This window comes from Notamacropus eugenii, chromosome 3 (assembly GCF_028372415.1).
Source record: "Notamacropus eugenii isolate mMacEug1 chromosome 3, mMacEug1.pri_v2, whole genome shotgun sequence".
Taxonomy (NCBI): Eukaryota; Metazoa; Chordata; class Mammalia; order Diprotodontia; family Macropodidae; genus Notamacropus; species Notamacropus eugenii.
Genome location: NC_092874.1, coordinates 58,250,947 through 58,269,865, shown reverse-complemented (window position 1 = coordinate 58,269,865; position 18,919 = coordinate 58,250,947). Strand labels below are relative to the sequence as shown.

Genomic DNA, 18,919 nt, shown 5'->3' with positions numbered 1-18,919 from the left:
ATCAGCAAAATAAAGGCATCTTGGTTTACAATTTTGTATAAATCATTGAAACACTGCTCTTTTCAGCACAGAAAGAGAAACAGGAAAGGGTCTTATAAGGAAAGTAAAGGAAGTCAAAATTAAAGACTTTCTAAGTTTTTCAGAGACAGTTCATTACATTATGGCTTCATCATTTTGTCTGAAGTATTACAAACTTTCCATAATAACAGAAACATCCATGCTGAAACAGAACAAAACAAAAATACTTTGCTATGAAGGATAGCTCTCTCAAAGAGATAGTGCACAGGACTACAGGAGAACTTCAGTTGATATAAAAAAAGATAAAACAATTTTTACTTTTAAAAAGGAAAAATTCAAGTATAATAAATCAAAAATTATAAAACAGAAATTATTTCATGGATTATCCTATCACCACCACTGTTTTCCTCTCCATTAATGAAGACATAATTGAGAATTCCTCACAGAATTATAAAAGGATATAGACTACAAAGAAACAACTATTGCCTTCATTCAAGTTTGATATTAATGTCCAATATTTCAAAATATAGAACACCTCCAATATAATGCTAGTCTAGTATGGGCAAGGAGGAAGATATCCTTGCTATATAATGCAAATTATGTTATTTACATAATGGATATAAATTGACCAATAGTACAAAAAATTTCTAGTCTTTCAATGTATTTAATAAGTGCAGTTCTCTTTTATCACTACTACTTTTAAAATTGCCTTCAACCAGCTGATATCAGAAATTTCTTCTCTAAAAGTGGTGTAGACAGAACATTATGTGAGCGGGGCAACTAAGAAGAGATAATACGTAAGCAGCTTCTGTGTTAGTAATTCAGCTCTTTTTTGCAGATGGACATATTTTGTCTCAACTAACGAGATGGATCAGAATAATGTACCACATATGGCCTTGTACAGTAAGATTATTTTGGATAAAATTTACCTAAGTATACAGTATCCTCTCTATAAACAGTAAAAGCATTAACTTGTCTAGAATACTTTTAAATAGGTCCAATTCAATATTTAGGAGTTACAGACTCTCAACACTTCAAATACATTTTATTTTAACTAACAAATTAGATATTAGTCAATTATATGGAAAATCTATTGATTCCCTGCTTATAAGAGCACATAAACATTTCAGGATTCCAGAAAACAAAATGTAACTAAAAACCTTCACAAATACCCAATGACTTGGCAATGTTCATGCTAATAATACTTATTGGGTATGGTGATTTTACATTTTAATTCATATGCATTCATATTTAAGCTACTGGCAAGCAAAAGACAGCATTTCCCCCCTTCTCAGACTTATGTCAAGAACATAGTAATATAATGTGAAGTTATAAAGAAACTTATAAAGAAAATTATTTTAAACACAGCAGAACTAATATATGCAAATGTGCTTTCTCCCTTCGAAGTAAACAGTCTGTATACTTAATCCAAATAAACTGCCTGCCACTGCTCAAAACATTTTTTAAAAACCTGATTTTGAAACGACCTTCAGGAACATTCTGTTGAATAGAAACGGCCAGTGTGTTTCTTAAAATTGTCAAAAGTCATGTAGCATCAAATCTAAGAGGCTGAATGGTACCAGGCTTGTTTTCTTTGTGTGGTTACTTAGTTAGGTAGTACTGACATAGCTGAAATGCATATAGACTCCCTGAGTGGTTGTTTAAAGGAGACAAGATGCATTTACTTATATTTAATATAGTCTGTTCTATATAGACTCTGAGGACCCTTCCAACTCTTAGATTCTGAGGCACATAAATGAAAAAAAAAATTCAGTCACATTACTTTAGTCATAACTTATACTTTGCTGATTTTCAGTCCATTATGAACAAATAAAGAATAATTACTTCAAGGACAATATATTACAATAAGATGATATTAGGGAATAAACATAGTAAAAGATCAGCAAAGCCCATCAATAAAGGTGATTGTAAAACACAGGACACAGACACAAACTGGTCAAGCTCCTAGGATCCGTAAGGAATTAGCATTTTCAATGACAAAAGACGGAGGTAATTCAGGTACAGTCACCAAGAGAACAGGAAATACAACTTGATAAATGAAGAGCAGCAAAACAAATTATATTAGAAAAACATACATATATCTATTCAAAATGAAAAATAAAGTGCTAAAAAACAATGTGGCTGTTATTCATGGTAGCAAACTCATCAAGGATGAAGAAGAAACACATCAAGGATCTATACCTTTACAACACAAGCATTAAAAAACCAGTTACATCGTTTAAGCCCAGTGGGGAAGCATGGCCTACCATGTGGACTTGGGACAGTTCACTGTACTTCTCTGCACCTTAGTTTGCTCATGTGTCAAATGAGAGTGCTGCACTTGATAGCCTGTAAGTTTCCTTCCAGCTCTAAATGCAAGAGCCTGAGTATCTCAGAGGAGAGTATTACAGACTTAAGGAAAAGTTATCCAGATATTTTACTGAACTGAGTCAGTGATTTTTCAGTATAGGGAAAGCAGATCAATACCGCATCAGGAATTTTGGTTGGAGAGCTGCCAGAGGCAGCGAGGGGTTAAGCGACTGGTGTTGGGCCAGACAACTAGTACATGTCAGAGAACCAGTATCTGCGTGGGATGATAGCTATATCCAAGTACAGGCTTTTAAAATCTGAAGAACTCATTTACAAACTATTACAGATTTTTGTTACAAAATCTCATACATAAAAAATGTTTAAGATTGTTAAGAAACAACAAGGAAGTGGATCAGACGCCAAGTCTGAATTCTCCCAGATACAATTCTAGCAGTGACAAAGGGCTTCTGAGACCCTCAGGAGCCATCATCAGGTTATTAAACTCTCAAGTTCTTACTCAGAACAAGGTTTTTCCTTAAAAATTCAAAATAATCTTAGTTATCTGGTTTCTCAACTGGTTGAATATCAAGAGCAACACAATATAATGTGTTGGAGTAACAGAGACCCACAATACTAAGTAAAAAGATGATATATTTTAAAAATAGACCAAGAATTATGCTGTTTTTTATACCAGATGTACAAGGAATGGCTGTTTATAATGATCACTTGGAATCACCAAGAAAAGATTAAATTATCATCAGAACCCTCTAACAAGGAAGGAGGATAAAAAACAGTTTAGAAAGCTTTCTACCAAGACTGGCTAAAGCAAACGCAGTTAAGAAGGACCTATTTCAGTTATCTGGAAAATTCACTCATGAAAATTTACTTAAAACTTAATGATGCAGTTCAAGTGATTTCAATACCTCATCTTAGTAAGGAATTAACATATTTAGTACTAATAAAGTATCACATTTAGAACACACAAGAGACTACCCACAAATCTACAGTTCATGAACCTGGGAAAAATTTAGAGAACACAGACAGAGCATTTACCATGTGCTTACTATGTGCCAGGCAATAAGCTAAGCACTAAGAATATAAAGAAAGTTAAAAACAGTCCCTGTTCTCAAGGAACTTACATTCTAAGATGGGAAACAAAACGTAAAGAGGAGCTGGAACTGGAAAGGTGGAAGAAGGGGCAACTGGTGAGGAGTGCTGCGGAGTGTCCAGAAATAGGAGATCAGGCAGGCAGTCATCAATCAAGAGGGCAGGGCCCTCCTAGGAGGAGGTTTCTCCAGGGTGACATGGTGGTTATTGAGGAGGAAGAAAAGAAGTCTAGAGAATGAATACAGGAGGTAAGTGGAGCATTGCTGAGGCCTGTTACTAATTATTTCAAAAGAAGAATGTGCTAAAGAAAAATAAGACCCCTCAATCTGAGACATGCCAATTAAAAAAAAACAACTTAGGATCCGGTGGATTACAACACTAAAATGGAGGATCCTAGTTTATTTACTTTCAGAAAAGACTTAAGAAAAGGTTTTTTCTAAAGTAAAAGAATATTCACACCAAAGAGTATAAGTGATTAGTCCAGTGAAGAGAAGGATTGCAAAGAATGAGAGTTAATAGTGACAAATTTGCAAAAATGTTGCTTTTATCAAAAATAAAGAGTAACATAATCATAAACGACATATATATTAGGTGGGGTTGTTCAGTAAATTAATAAGAAAAAACAGACAATTCCATGTAATTGATTAAACATGATTAAAACACAAAGAAGAAAGTTTCTATCAATAACTCAGTTTTTTAAGTAAATTTGATTTATGAAATTTTCAGTTTACATAAAAATCATAAAGGATACAATCTAAAACTTAAGAGATATTTCCGGCTGAGACAGATCAGGTATAGAGTTTGGCACCTGTTGCTTATGTCAAATATAACCAAGCACTATCAGCATTTTAAGTACTAAAGAAGAAGAAAGCAAAATTGTCGAAGCTGTTATGTGGGGAAGAGGAATTACAGGCACAGGAGAAACGTCTTTGCCAGGGCAGATAGGATAAGAACAGTGAAGGGCACAAGTCACAGTTAGAAACTGACACAAAGATACATATGGGCTATAAAAGAGGTGTGCCCATCTGGTAAGAGTGCTTCTGATGCATCAGTAAATTCAACAATCTATGTCTTAATTAGGAGGGGGCTGATTTTCACATGAACCTCTCTCATATCTTATGAACTGGAAATAGAGGATTTGCTTTAAAGAAATCCATTTAACAGACAATTCAATTTACACTCATATTTTTTAAAATTAGTCTAAGGATATTCTAAATAAAGGATTTATAAGTAGTTTTATACCTAAGTTCAATACACACAGGTTTCTGAAGCAACAACAACAATAATAGAACAATTTATGCAAATTCTGTGAAGTCGATATTTGCATATTTGAAATTTTAATGCTTGAGAAACCAAAGAGAGGTCATGAAACATTAAAGATGAAAAAAGAAGTTAAATTCTGTGTATTAAATAGATTTCACACTTAATACTCTTAAGACTCTTAACAAATGCAATAAGAGAAAGATTCATATTTTTAGCTTTAAGCACTTACCATTTTAAAATGTTTGTCCTATGATGTATAATTATCATTGAATCCATAAATCTAGTGCTCTAATAAGGATACAGAAATCTGCATGAGTCTATTAACAAGTCTGGATATTTCCATATAGGGATTAAGGATTACGGGATATAAAAGAGGGCTACATAAAAACTGAAAGATATACTCAGTAAGGAACAGAGCTAACCGGAATTTACCAGATATATACCAGTAAAAAAGAAGTACTAACTTGGGGAATGGTTTATCAGTGGTGCTTAGCTATTCAAGAAAGAAAGAAGAAAATACATCTTGGGCACAGATGCTTGGCAAGAAGGACAATGGCAACCATATATCAAGAATAAACAATGAATAAATTTAAATGAAATTTGTCATGAGGTCAACATAAGCACACCACTGCAACAAAATATTTAAGTTTAAGACCATCAAGAATTTCCAACATTCCAAGAATGGAATAGCAAATCTGTTGAAATATTAGTAAACTATCTGTCAAGTGGTGGAAATATATTACAAAGAACACAAATCAAATATAATGATGTTCTCAAAGATATGAAAATTTGCTAACTCAACTCATTTAACAATATAGGCATTTGAATATTGTCAGTGATATATTAGTGCCTAGTAACAAAACGTAGATCAGAGTCTACAGATGAATCACAAATAGTTAAGGAAGGCCAGTATGTTATCAGTGCCGAAATTTTTCAAGCTGACCAAAGGTAAAACACTCAAAATATTTGTCATCAGATGAATAAAATGGCATCATTCACAATGGACAGAAACAAAATTAGATCAAAAGGCGTAAAGAATCGAGAAAGAATTAAAAACAACCAAATTTAAATCAAAGGTTAGAGCTGTAAATACCTAAGCTGCTAAGAAAAGTTACAAATATAAATTATTTTGAATTATCTGGTTTTCTTCTCTCTTCAATGAATTAAAGAATACGCTGTTTGGAAAGCAAAGAAATAGATTTTAAATGGTCAGAGATGATAAAAGAGATGAATCAACTTAATTTCCAAACATGTTTATAATTTCTCAACTTCCAAGGTTCTTTAACCTCTAAATAATTACAAGACACATGGAAAATGTAGTGTATTTTATGTTTTCTTTCCAGTTTAAAAATTTCCATTCATTCCCCTTTGTCTTTGGTGTCATTGTCACCAATAAACACAGAAAACAGTTCAGGTGTCTAATTACATACTTTTCACTAAGAAAAAAACCCCGCAATGTGTTTTAAACAATAAGATGTAAGGTACGAGATTCTACTTAATTTACCTCATGGTCCCATGATATGTTGAGTATTTTTAAAATATCAGGGTGAAATTTAATAGCTGGTTAAAAGGAGGGTTATCATTATCTATGACCTCATTGAAAATCTGGCCAATTTATCTTGATATGATAGTTAACAGTAATCAAAGGCTGCAGAAAGCCATGATACATTTATGTTCTGTTTACAATTAGTGAAATGTAGGGTCAATTAGTGTGAAACAAAATACAGACAACATAAAGCTCTCAAATATTAATGTTATAACATTTCATTTTCCTGCATTTTGAAAAGATATTGCAATCTCCATTAAGTCCACATAAAACTCTATGAAACATGGTAGTTTGCTTATGACTAAAATAAAATAGTAATGTAAAATTAATTTAAGTGTTAAATATATTCACATGATCACCATTGCAATTCCAAATGGCCACAAATGAAGTCACACACAATATATGTACATAACATATATGCCACAAGTTTTGTAAGTTTGGGTTTTTCACAGACCAACCAATTTTACCAGACATAAATAATCTTGTACCAATTTTCAGGCATTTTGAAAGGAATTAAATGTCCTAAGTAGTTTCATTCCTCTGCAAAAAAATGAAAATTCCCTAAAAAGTCAGTGCAAATTGAACATAGTTCTACTTTCTTCAATCACTGCACCTGTTTGTCAAGATTGATTCCTATAAGTGGAGGATAAACGAATCTTAAGATTTTAAAGGAAGGAACTCATAATATTGTCAGCTGCACTTAGCAGAGGTTAGCCACAATTAGGAATCTCAAGTTCGGGTCCTATAGAAGAGCCTTCTGGGTATATGTTTGTTGTGGTTGAGGTGGCTGTTGATTACCGGGTGGCTGAGGCAGTGTAGAAGATGCTAAATTATAGTTTGGCACCTGGGGTAGACTAGGTCCAGCATTCTGGTATACTGTGACATCAGCAGTAGCAGCAGCAGCAGGAGGAGGGCTATATACTGAAGCCTGGTTGGGGTATGTATTTCCTTGTACAGAATTGACCATTGTGCTGAAAAAAAGAAAAAAATAATCAAAATTACAAAAATATTCAGTTACATATTATTTAGACACAGGTAATAAAACAGAACTAAAATACTATATATGAACAAGATTGGGTATAGTTTAAATTTAAGCTCCCTTTCCAAAATTTCATGAATTATGAAAAATTCAAATTAAACATTAAAATTTCTTGTCATTTAGTCCTAAACTTGTTTTTTACAACCAATATTTCTTAATAGTGGTTCTTAAAAACAAATCCTTTCCAAAAACAGAAATGAAAAAATCATGGTATGTTTTAATAAATGTAATATGCTTTCTATGGTGTGGCAATTAAAACAAATTTTGGTTCACTATACAGTTCCCCTCAACACCTACTATACAGATTTAAGCAAATATTTTAAGGACATTTCCATTTCTGCTATAGCAAGGTTTGTATAAAGTATCAGTACACTCAAAGAGACTGAGGCATTCTTCAAGCCATTTCAACTTCAAATAATATAGGACCTTTTCCAAGACTGTTATTATTAAAAGTTGGGCCAAGTTTTACTTTGGCATCAACTTGATCAACAACTTTGGTTGATTTTTCCATTAGTATTCTATAGTACATTCATTTCAGAAAAAAATAACAAGCTGTTCATATATGTTATTGGGAGGGTTGGGAAACCATTAGAGTGTATATCAACAGGCTTTAAAAAACCCTTTTTTAGAGAGAAATTACTTATTTATTTCAAAGAAAATATTCAAGGAAAGACCATGTAATGGAGAAAAAGAAACCCAACAAAGTATGTTTTCAAGAATTTACTTAAATTAAGAGGGGTTCAAATTATGAAAGCAATTAAACACTTTTGGTGGGGGGGGAAACCTCAGTGTTTTACTTCTATTTGATAGTGGAGGAACAAATTCATTCCCGATATCCTAAAGATGAGAAGTGAGGAAATGAAATTTGTATGAACTCCATCTTCTCTCAATAACCCTTAACAGGCCACAGATTGAGACACGCTGTCCTGAGATAAGAGGCAAGGTCAGTCTGGGATCATATCTAGGTGTTGTGGACTGAAGAGCCAGCTTTACGTGCTAATTTAATGTAAGCTGAAATTTGCCTACAACAAAATACTTTCCCACCTGTCTACCACTGTGCTATAATCCCAGTTGTTAGAGTAATCCTCTGGAGTTTTAGACAATGGTCTCCAAAAAACCCAAGATTAAAAGTGTGTGACTTGGGGAAAAAAAACTATAGTTTTATGAATTTTTACACTGATATAAAACAGGACCTTTGGAGACTAGACAAAGAGAATAAAAAATAGGCAAATTAAATCCTATGTATGGGACACCCATAAGAAAAACAGTGATGGTCAGTAGGGATAACTACGGACAGCATGGGAGTGGCTCCATGTCAAATGACAAGAGGTGGGGGTAACTGGTGATTGCCTAGCATTGGATAAATTTTAATTAATCTGCAATTTTGCCTAGTCCTAGTCAAGTGACAACAACACTAGCATCACAGGATAAACTTCTTTGAGCCCTAAAATGCTGATGAACTGGTAGTTATCTGTAATGCCAAAAGAATTAATGCCTCTATAATAAATGACGAAGAACCCCGCACCCATCAGACATAATCACTTTGGGATATCTGTTGCCTACGGTTCTGAAATCATTTGGAAAGGCAGCAGTGGTGGAAGAAATTGAAGTCACCTATTCATGTTTTACAACCACCAGCACCATCAGCATCTTCACACTCACAGAATAATAAGCACCAGGGTGGGCTTCTACCTAAGTCCTGCATATCCTGTGCCCATCATACCAAAGTGACCCTCATTAGAAGTAGAAAAGGTCATTCTAAGACAACCTGGAGAAAAAACAGCTTGCCATTACTCAGCATCTCAACTTTCAACCTCCACATGACCTCAGCAGAAGAGGGTTATGTGTAGCTATCCCAAAGCAGATGCAACAAGAATGATACCACAGGGTAATAATGTCCAGATGTTACATATACCACAGGGCCAATGAAAGGAACTCTGGCAGCCCTCCAATCTCCTCCTGCATGACCACACAGATGGGCCTGACATAAATTCCCCCTCAGAAGTTCCTCAGAATCTTCATTCTCCTTCAAAGCTCAGCTCAAGGGTTCCCTACTAAGGAAGTCCTCTCATAAACCCCTCTTGCCCAGGCTGTTAGTGTCTTCTCCCTCCACCAATTATCCTCTACTGATCGTATATACCTTAGTAGAATGTAAGCTCCAGGAAAACAGGGACTTTCTATTCTGTTTTTGTACAAGGCACAGTACCCTGTACATAAAAAATGTTTGATTAATGCATATTGAATTGAATTGCTTTTTAAAGTCTCACAAGACCTTGAAAAGGCAGCTAGGAAAAAACATTTACTTAATATATCTTCCATATACAGGACATAGTAAAGGTGTTAGCACTATAAAAGTATCATCAAGATGCAGAGCTGCCTGCAGTTTTGCCATTTATCCCAATGGAATTTGTTGAAAGGAGCTCATCTCTAGCTTTTGTTCACAGGCACCTAACCTCCCTTATAATGCCATGACTTCCAAAGAAGGAAATAGTTATAGACTTTAATGACTTCTGACCATATTTCTTTATGAACAGTCCATGAACTTTAAAACCTTAATTCTTATTTATAGAAAAAAATTACTAGTCAATTTCAAGTTTTACATGAATGTTAAGTGATTCAAACCAAATATTGCAGATTTTAATTTCAGAAAGACCTTTTTCAGGTCTTTCTGCAAAAGGAACAACTAAATATTTCTCTACTAAGAAAATTTCTAAGAATGAGAAATGTTGATCCATGAGGCTAAATCTAATCTGATCATTTGAATGCACCCATTTGGATGGTAAATGGAAAATAAATGGAAAATTTAAATTAAGTTTTCCTAGAACTCATTCAAAACAAAACATCCAAATTACTTAGGATAAGAAGCCTGAGCTTGTTGATTACAAAGTGCTGGGTTTGCTGACGGTGCTCCTTGGCTGAGAGAAGATATTTGCTCTGGGGGAAGACTGTAGCTCTGAAGATGGCCCATTTGTGCACTCCCTGCCACCAAATAAGCACCACTTTGAGGCTGCCCTGGATATACCTAGAAAAATCATACATGATAAACATTAAAACATCAACAAGATCAACAAGAACATTTTAACTATAATTAATAAACTACTGTCCCTTTAAAATTCAAGGAAAAATTAAAATCTTTTCAAGCGGTAAACTGTTTCAAAAGGAGTTAATGTGACTCAGACAGTTGACTGACTCTGGGGTCCCCCTGGCAATGATCCAACATAGCAGTGAGATGGACTTCCGGCTGCCCAGGCTGAAGTCCCTTACTTACATTCATGATTTTCTGTGTGACAAGGAGACAAAGACAACTCTCCCAGACTGAAGGAGGCAGTGGAGCAGCAAGAAGAGCCCTTGACCTTGAGGGAAGCCCAAGGGCCTGGGCTTAAACCCTGGGTCCACCCAAGGCCAGGCGTCACTTGCTCAGGCTAGCAGCCTGAGCTCTCTGCACCTGAGTTTGCTCGTCTGTAAAAGGAGCAGATCTAGGGGACGTCTGAAACGACACCTCTTCTAGGTCTACAGCTGTGTTCTCAATCTGTTTCTTAGAAAATCTGAGTAATTCACATTTATTCATTTATTCTTCCTTCCCGAGAGAAGTTCAGAAGAGATTTCATATGAGCTCCCTATTTTTATATGAATATGTTCATTAGTCCAAGTCACCTGGATGTTCTCTGGGTAGCACTTCCTGGAATAGAGACTATACAATTTGAGAAGACATACTCTAAAAGACAAGCTTTTTTTTCAGGTTTGTTTTTTTTTAATTACGCTTTTATCTAAAAAGTCCTTCCCCTTAAAAATACCTAATATTCAATTTCTCTTGAATACACCTAAGATATTTACATTCTATATATTAGAACTGTCTGGTATATTAGATTAATGTTAATGTTAGAGGCCAATCTGTTGTAATGAGATAAAGTGTACACCAAATTTTAAGAGAGGTGAAAATATTTCTGTGAATTATAACCTTAGTCTCAGCATAAGACTAGGTATCGAATACTAAGAATAATTAATTCCATGAGATGGTTGAATATTCAAATTCACATAATTAGAAGTTATAATTATGTAAAATATGGAAACTGGTTCTAGCCCAATGGAAATATGCAATACAAATTCAAAAAACATCGACCAATTTAGGGAATTTATTGTAGGCAAATCTATAGCACAAAGAGTGTTTTATTTTGCAGAAAAGAAATTCAACAGCAGTATTTTTATTTTAAACTCACAGAAACTAAATTTAGAATAATGCATCTGGTTAGCTACTGACCCATCTCACTGCAAACCAAGAACATTCTAGGCAATCAAAACATCTGCTTTTTAAAAAAATTTAACATTTGATGTTTCTAGTATGATACTTAAAAACTATAATGTGTGCTACTAATATCTTAAAAATGTTAATTTGTTCTAATATTTTTATACAGAGAAAAAAGACAAGTAAGAATCTCCCAAATAACTGCTAATGATGAAAACACCTTTGAATTATTTCATTAAGCAGATTTAAAATCATACACATAAAAAAACAAGCTTTTAAAAAATTCAATACCTGAGAACCAGAAACACCCGGTGACTGCATATAATACTGCTGGTTCTGTAATTTTGCATACATGGAATACATTGGGTCTTCATTCATCAATTTGTTATATAATGAAAGAGCATCCATCACTTTGACATTGAGTTCTGAAAGTTCTGAATGTTTTCTGTAATATCACAAAACAAGTTGTTGCATAAAAACTAAACTGCTTAAATGAATCTTTAAAACTAACCAATAAACTCAATAGAGTGCTGCACTGTATAAGTTAGACTGTGGTTCTTACAAAGTAGCAGAGAATCCCTGTTCTCATTTCTGGTCTGAGCTATCCAAAGTTCTATACTACAACAAGTGAAATTCAAAGCTACAGAAGACCACCTGGGAGATTCTTGTAGTTTATGGGGCTTATGCAGCCACAAGTGAAAGTTTCCTTAATCATTTAGGGTTCAGTCACTTGTGAAAGGAATGACCAGAGTAAAATGATCTCTAATTAGCAAGAACAGCACTCAAGTGATTTCTCAAGAGCCAAGATTATAGAAAGTCAACTAAATCTTCACTTCGGTAAGAAAAAGGGTTTGGTGCACTTTCCTCCCGAAGTTCCAAATGAATAAAGCCATGTCAGACTTGGAATCAGCAGAGGGCCAGATTCAAATTCTTACTCCAGTACATAATAAGAATATGAAAATGGATATGTCACTTATTATCTCTGAGTCTCCATTTCCTCATCTGAAAGATGGGTAGAATTCCTATGATATTTGATTGTGAGGTTAAGTAAGGGGATGTGACATTCCTTACAGATGTTAAAGTCCTTTATGGTGCCAGCTATTACTATTTTGAATCCTCTTGCCTACATTTTGTAAAAATTTGGTAGATTCAGCTAATGAATTTGATCACTTCATATTTGACAATGTAAGCAGATATGACACTACCCAATTTTGGGACAGCATTAAAAGGAAAAAGCATAGTGTTGATATAAGATAACTTATGTTCTTTACCTGTCAATATCTTCCAGTTTTTCATCAATAAGTGGTCCCATTTGGTGACAGATTGCTAAGAATACAACAGTGATTAAAGATGATCACAAAGCCACATTTTGCCACGTCCCTCTTCCCCTCCAAAGGACTAAGTCATTTTTCATCTCTGTATCTATCCCCAGTGCCCTACAGAGGGTGGCACATAAAAAACACTTAACAAATGCTTGATGAATAATTGATCCCCAAAATTTTGACTAAAATTGTCTGATTCTGAGCACTAGAAAGACTAAAAATAGCCTGGATGAGATCTAAATCAGAGAAGTCATGTGAGTCCTAGAAAATGGCAAAGCATAAAACCATGAAGATGCTTAGACTTGTGTATGAAATAGTCCAAAACCTAGTATACTATACTTTCCTTAAATTAGAAAAAGGAACACTCTCAAAAGGATACTTTCAAGATAAAGACAAAACAGTCCCTAAACTAACACTGAGCCTTCTTTATTCATTACCCTCCATTTTATTGTAATCTGAGATACAGTGCAGTAAGACAGTAGGTACCAATCCTAATGATAGCCTCAAGTCCCATTCATAAGAAACAATTGCTTTAACGGGAAAATAACATTTACCTTCCAAATGAAGCAGTTCTGGTAGATCTGGCTGGTCATCATTTGGATCTGCACTTTGTAACATCTGTAGAAGCTGGTCCATTTTGTCCTTTAGTAATAAAGTAGTTAGTGCACAGTAATAACAAGTTCTCCCTATTTCTGGTAAGTAATATTTGACAGATAAGTTTACAATGCTCAAGAATCCTCGACTTTCCAAAAACTGGAAATCAAGGGGATGCCATCAATTAGGGAATAGCTGAATAAACTGTGGTATATGAATGTAATGGAATACTACTGTGCTATAAGAAATAATGAACAGGAAGATTTCAGAGAGGCCTGAAAGGATTTACATGAACTGATGCTGAGTGAAAGGAGCAGAACCAGGAGAACTTTGTACACAGCAACAACCACAGCGTGCAAGGAATTTTTCTGGTAGATTTAGTACTTCATTGCGATGCAAGCACTTAAAAAATTCCCAATGGACTCAAGGCAAAATACTTTCCACATTCAGAGAAAGAATTATGGAATTCAATTGCAGAATGAAGTGTACTATGTTCTTTTGTATTACGTTTTGTTTCGTTTTATGATTTCTCCCATTCATTTTAATTCTTCTATGCAACATGACTAAAGTGAAAATAGACTTAATAGGAATGTATTTGTAGCACCTATATAAAATTGTATGCCATCTCAGGGAAGGAGTCCAGAGGGAGGGGGAAAGAAGGAGAAAAAAAATCTAAGATATATGAAAGCTATTGTAGAACACTGAAAACAAATAAAATAATTTAATTTAAAAAAAAAGAATGCTCCACTTTGACTTCTCTGTATCTACTCAATGTATGGTCATGTGATTACCAAATCATTTAAAATCCTCACTTACTGTTAATCCTAAAAAAGGTGTTTCCTAGTATAACTAGATGCATAAATCACTACTCCCCCAGTAAAGATGGTGGGATCTTGAATAATTTCTTTGTATGAGAACAGTAGAACCTACCACATTAAGTTCTAAGGTGAAGAAGGCTAACTAAGGATGGCAGTTCTACTGACCACTGTCTTGATCATTACTGCATTTCCCACCATGTCTGGGAGTAAGCTGAGTTTTGGTACCTGCTTCAGCAAGAACTTGTTCAGATATTTTCAGCTGTTTTCTAATTATATGTGGAGTCTTCAGTGCCCTTGAGCATTCTGAGTAGTTTCACTACCTGTTTCAGTCTGGTTTCAAGGTTTAAATGCAGCAGGTTCAAATGGGTGATCAGAGGATCATTGCCTTTCTATCATCAAAACTACCTCTGACACTCTCCTATATTTAGGAGGTTGTTAGATTATTTTGAATGCACAATTTAGATTTCCTATGAAGAAAATTTTTTTATTTTGTAAATGGAATATTCCTCTTCTGTGCAGTTTAAAAGGATTCCAGAACAGTACACAGATAGTATTGAGCCATAAAGATACTCAAGTGGGTCACCAAATTCTAAGTAAAAGAATTTTTTTTAAAAAATATCTTTTAGTGGTGTAGCTTTGTGGCTTAGCGGACAAAGCACCAGCCCTGAAGTCAGGAGGACCTGAGTTCAAATCCAGTCTCAGATACTCACTAACTGTTTGACCCTCGGCAAGTAACTTAACCCCAATTGCCTCCAAAATGAAATAAAATAAAATAATCTTTTTAATAAGACCACAGAATCTTATGGCCAAAGGGATCTTAGAGATCATCTAATCCAGACACCCCTTTCTTCTGTCAAAGAGGAAATCAGTCCAAAGAAATTAAGTGACATGCCCAAGGATACACAGCTAGTTAGTGGCAGGACCAAAAAAAAAATTGTTCTTAGAGACACTGAATATGTATCCTCAAATTTTAATGACCTCAATTTTTAACTTTGGTAGCTCTCATATCTACATTCTTTGAAAGTCAAAAGAATCCAAGTATCTTAAATAATCTGTTATTACCAACAGAACTACACAAAAGATAAAAGATTCAGGACTCATTTTACAATTTTAATTTTCAAATGAGTTTAAGAAGTGAAGTTTCATGTTAGAACATATTCTCCTAGCATTAGTGTTCAACAAAAAAGTCTTGCACTTGAGACACACTGCATGAATGTACAATGCCATGCTGTATCAAAGAATTTCCACTGATATGCTATTGAGAGTGCCATTCGGTTAGGATGAATGGATCCCTGGCCTAATCAGCCTGGCATTTTAATATAACGTGTTTGGGCTTTAGAAGACCCAGCATGATTTTTCTGATTCTTGTAGAGACATCAGCCTAGGTTGGTCCTCTGGGGGCAGTGTGATGTAGTGGAAAGTATACTGGAATTAGAATGAGCAGAAATCTATGTATGAATCCTTCCTCTGACACACTGTTTAACTTCTCTAAACCCCAATTTTATCATTTGTAAAATGAGGAATATTACTTGTACCTACATCACACTGACACTGATTTGGAGTGTCATGACACTCAAATAGAATAATGTACATAAATCATTTTGTAAATAGATAATGTCAACTATTACTATTCCCATAGCATCCTGAGGTTAGTCCACAAGATCCCTAAGTCTCTGAACTAACTCCCTAAATCGAGAGTGCACGGACTGCATGTACCCTGAAATTGCAAAGTTTTATGAAGGTTATGGAGGTGTTAAGAAGGACAAATCACTGGGAAAGTGGTAAATGATAAAACTATATTACAATACTAATCCTGTTTTTTTATTTTATGACAAGAAATTACAAAAATGCATTTCAAGAATGCCTGAAGCACATAAAGTTAAGTTTTTAATTCTAGTTAATTAAAAGTTGCATTCCTATAGCATACATACTTTCAAATGGCAATGCAAAGTATACATTTTTGGGGGGTATAAACCAATAATATGCATATATACATATACATATATACATATATGTACACACACATATTGTGTGTGTGTGTGTGTGTGTGTGCAAGCATGTTAGTATTGAGGATGATAGATAAACTACAGTATTCTCAAGAAAAGCATATGTTATAATTTGGAGGACAAAATTTAATGTGTGTGTGTATGCTAATACAATATCCTCTCAGGATAAATTCTCCACTTTTATTACTATCTTACACTCTGATTTTCATAATCTACTAGCAGATGTTGTTAAGTTTCTATGGAAGAAAAATAAATTCTTTTCAATGATACTCAACAAAAAGATGTTACTTTTAAGACAAGTTTTAGTTATATATAATTGCCTTATTGATTAATTCCATTTTAAAACGAAAAGTTATGAAGATGACAGTATACTTACTTCATCAATATAGACAGGTTCAGGCTCAGGCTCTATTGTTTCCACCTGAACATCATCACTGAATTGTACCGTTTTCTTCTCTGTTTTAACTGTAATGTGTAAACATTTTTTGAAGTGCATGAATTACTAAATATTTTCTGTTATACCAAAAATACTAACTGTTCAAATTGAAATTCTACCCCAAAGGCAACTGGGTTATGGAAAGACTCTAATTCTTTAGAATATAATCTGATGAATTATGACAATTCACTTTTTCTAACAATCTTAAAATTCCATTTTCAAAAGCATCTACCTTGAAAATATCTATAATTTCCCGTATAGTCCTTGAAGAGGCATAGATTGTTTCCTTACTTCCAAATTCTTATCAAGCAGTAAGATAAAATGACAAATACATAACTAAAAGTGATGACTTTGTCAAAGTGTTTTCATTTTATTTTGTCTGTTTTTTCATGATTTTTTTAAATCATGAAACTAAGGGATTTATAATATACTAAGATCATATTTAATGAGGGTAAAAGCAATATCAAATCATAATGGTCTTTTAAATGTTTGTCATTTCATGGAAATATACCATTAACAGTTAAACTGACAAAAATGCTCTTTAAGGAATAAAAAATTTTTTAATACATTCATATACTATAGCTAATAAGTAAATGCATGAAACCTGCCAGGAAGAAAAAGAACCAAATAAAACCCCTATCTAACAACCAAAATGGATGAAGAGTACATGAAAACTCCATCTACATACTGAGTGCTTTTGGTAGGATATAATAACAGTGTCCTAATCCATCTGCCTATATTTTTCAGACAGGCCACATTTTGCGATGGATAGGTGACTCAGTTAAATTGCCTAAAAGCCATTTGGCACTTCCTGGAAGCAGTAAGCTTATCTTGCTCTTTCCTACCAGCAAACCATTATATTCACCAGTAAATGATACATGTAAGGGTACTTCCCTTATATGGTGTATGAAGTACTGAAATGCAGTTGACAGTCCTTACTTGGACTATTGTAATAGCTTCCTAACTAGTCTCAAGGATCAGATCAGTTGCTCTCTCCTCAATGATACCATTTTTCTTTTTTACTTTCTCTCTCTCTCTCTCTGTCACACACACACACACACACATATACCCATATACATATGTGTATAAATATACATATATACATATATGTATGTGTGAACACATGTAGGCCCCTAGAAGGTAGCTGCTCCCTATATCCCCAGTACCTTACACAGAGTAAGGAATCAACAAAGCCTTGATGAACTGAATTTTTATTCACATTACAAAAATGCCAGCATCCAAAAGGAAATTCTTAAGAACTTTTGACAGTTATTTTTTTTCAACAAGCACAGTCATGTGTCTCCTTTGTTTAATTTTCTTATTTGTGAAACAGGGAAAACAGATATAGATAGTGCAGCTCTGGGCACATAATAGATTGTTTAATAACTGCTCGTTTCCTTTCCCTCCATTCCTGTCACCTCCCCTCCAAAAAGCTGATTATAAAGCAAAATCCTGTACTTTCTGGTACAGGTTTCAGCTGGCTCAACTTAAAACATAAGCTGTATTTCAGGCAGCCCATAGGAATGTCCTTCCACTAAAATGGGCTGCTGGGGAAACAGGGATGTCAAGAATATGATGCTCCCTGCATTAGGCTGTTAAGCACATGGAAAGTGAGAAACACTTTCTGGAGTTACCAACCACAAAATAACCTGCTTATCAGCTCAGGACTGTGACATCTTGCCCAGCACAAGCCGTATGTATGAACAATATAATTGGAAAGAAACAATCCAATGCATGTTCTTTAATTATAATAAACAAACAACCCCTAAAAAGTGAGAAAATGCAGTCCCCTCTCTTCCTGGCAAAGGAGGAAGACTATGGATGTTCAAACACTGCATATACTGTCAAATTCAGTTGATGTGTTAAGTTAGTTTTGCTAAACTCCTTATTTTGTTATGCTGTTACATGGAATATAACTATGGTTTGGGGAGGGAGAATATATTCATATAAGACAGTAAGGTAAAAATAAAATTGATCAATAATTTCTAAAAGAAAAACAATGATGAAAAGCCAGCACATGGTCCCATCTACTTCACCCCACCCAATCACCTCCAAAGGGAAAAAAACCTAACTAACTTAATCTGGAGACCGAAAATAGTACATCGTTTTTCCAGCCTAGATTTGTAATGATTGTGTGAGCCCAACACTACTAAATGTCTGACTAATAAACAGAAGTTTTAAAACACAGATATTCTAAAGGAAATAGGACCTGAAAAA

General features: G+C 34.4%; 1 protein-coding gene across 1 annotated transcript in view; it reads right to left on the bottom strand.

The window, feature by feature from the left end:
* Nucleotides 1-5,935: 5,935 nt before the first annotated feature.
* Nucleotides 5,936-18,919, bottom strand: part of STAM (signal transducing adaptor molecule) — a 49,236-nt gene continuing 36,252 nt past the window's right edge. The window contains exons 9-14 of the mRNA XM_072651634.1: nucleotides 16,643-16,731; nucleotides 13,403-13,490; nucleotides 12,798-12,852; nucleotides 11,818-11,971; nucleotides 10,136-10,305; nucleotides 5,936-7,215 (exon numbers count right to left, since the gene is read on the bottom strand). Coding sequence (XP_072507735.1) covers nucleotides 6,987-7,215; nucleotides 10,136-10,305; nucleotides 11,818-11,971; nucleotides 12,798-12,852; nucleotides 13,403-13,490; nucleotides 16,643-16,731 — 785 coding nt within the window. The 3' untranslated portion in view covers nucleotides 5,936-6,986. The remainder of the gene's footprint in view (nucleotides 7,216-10,135; nucleotides 10,306-11,817; nucleotides 11,972-12,797; nucleotides 12,853-13,402; nucleotides 13,491-16,642; nucleotides 16,732-18,919) is intronic.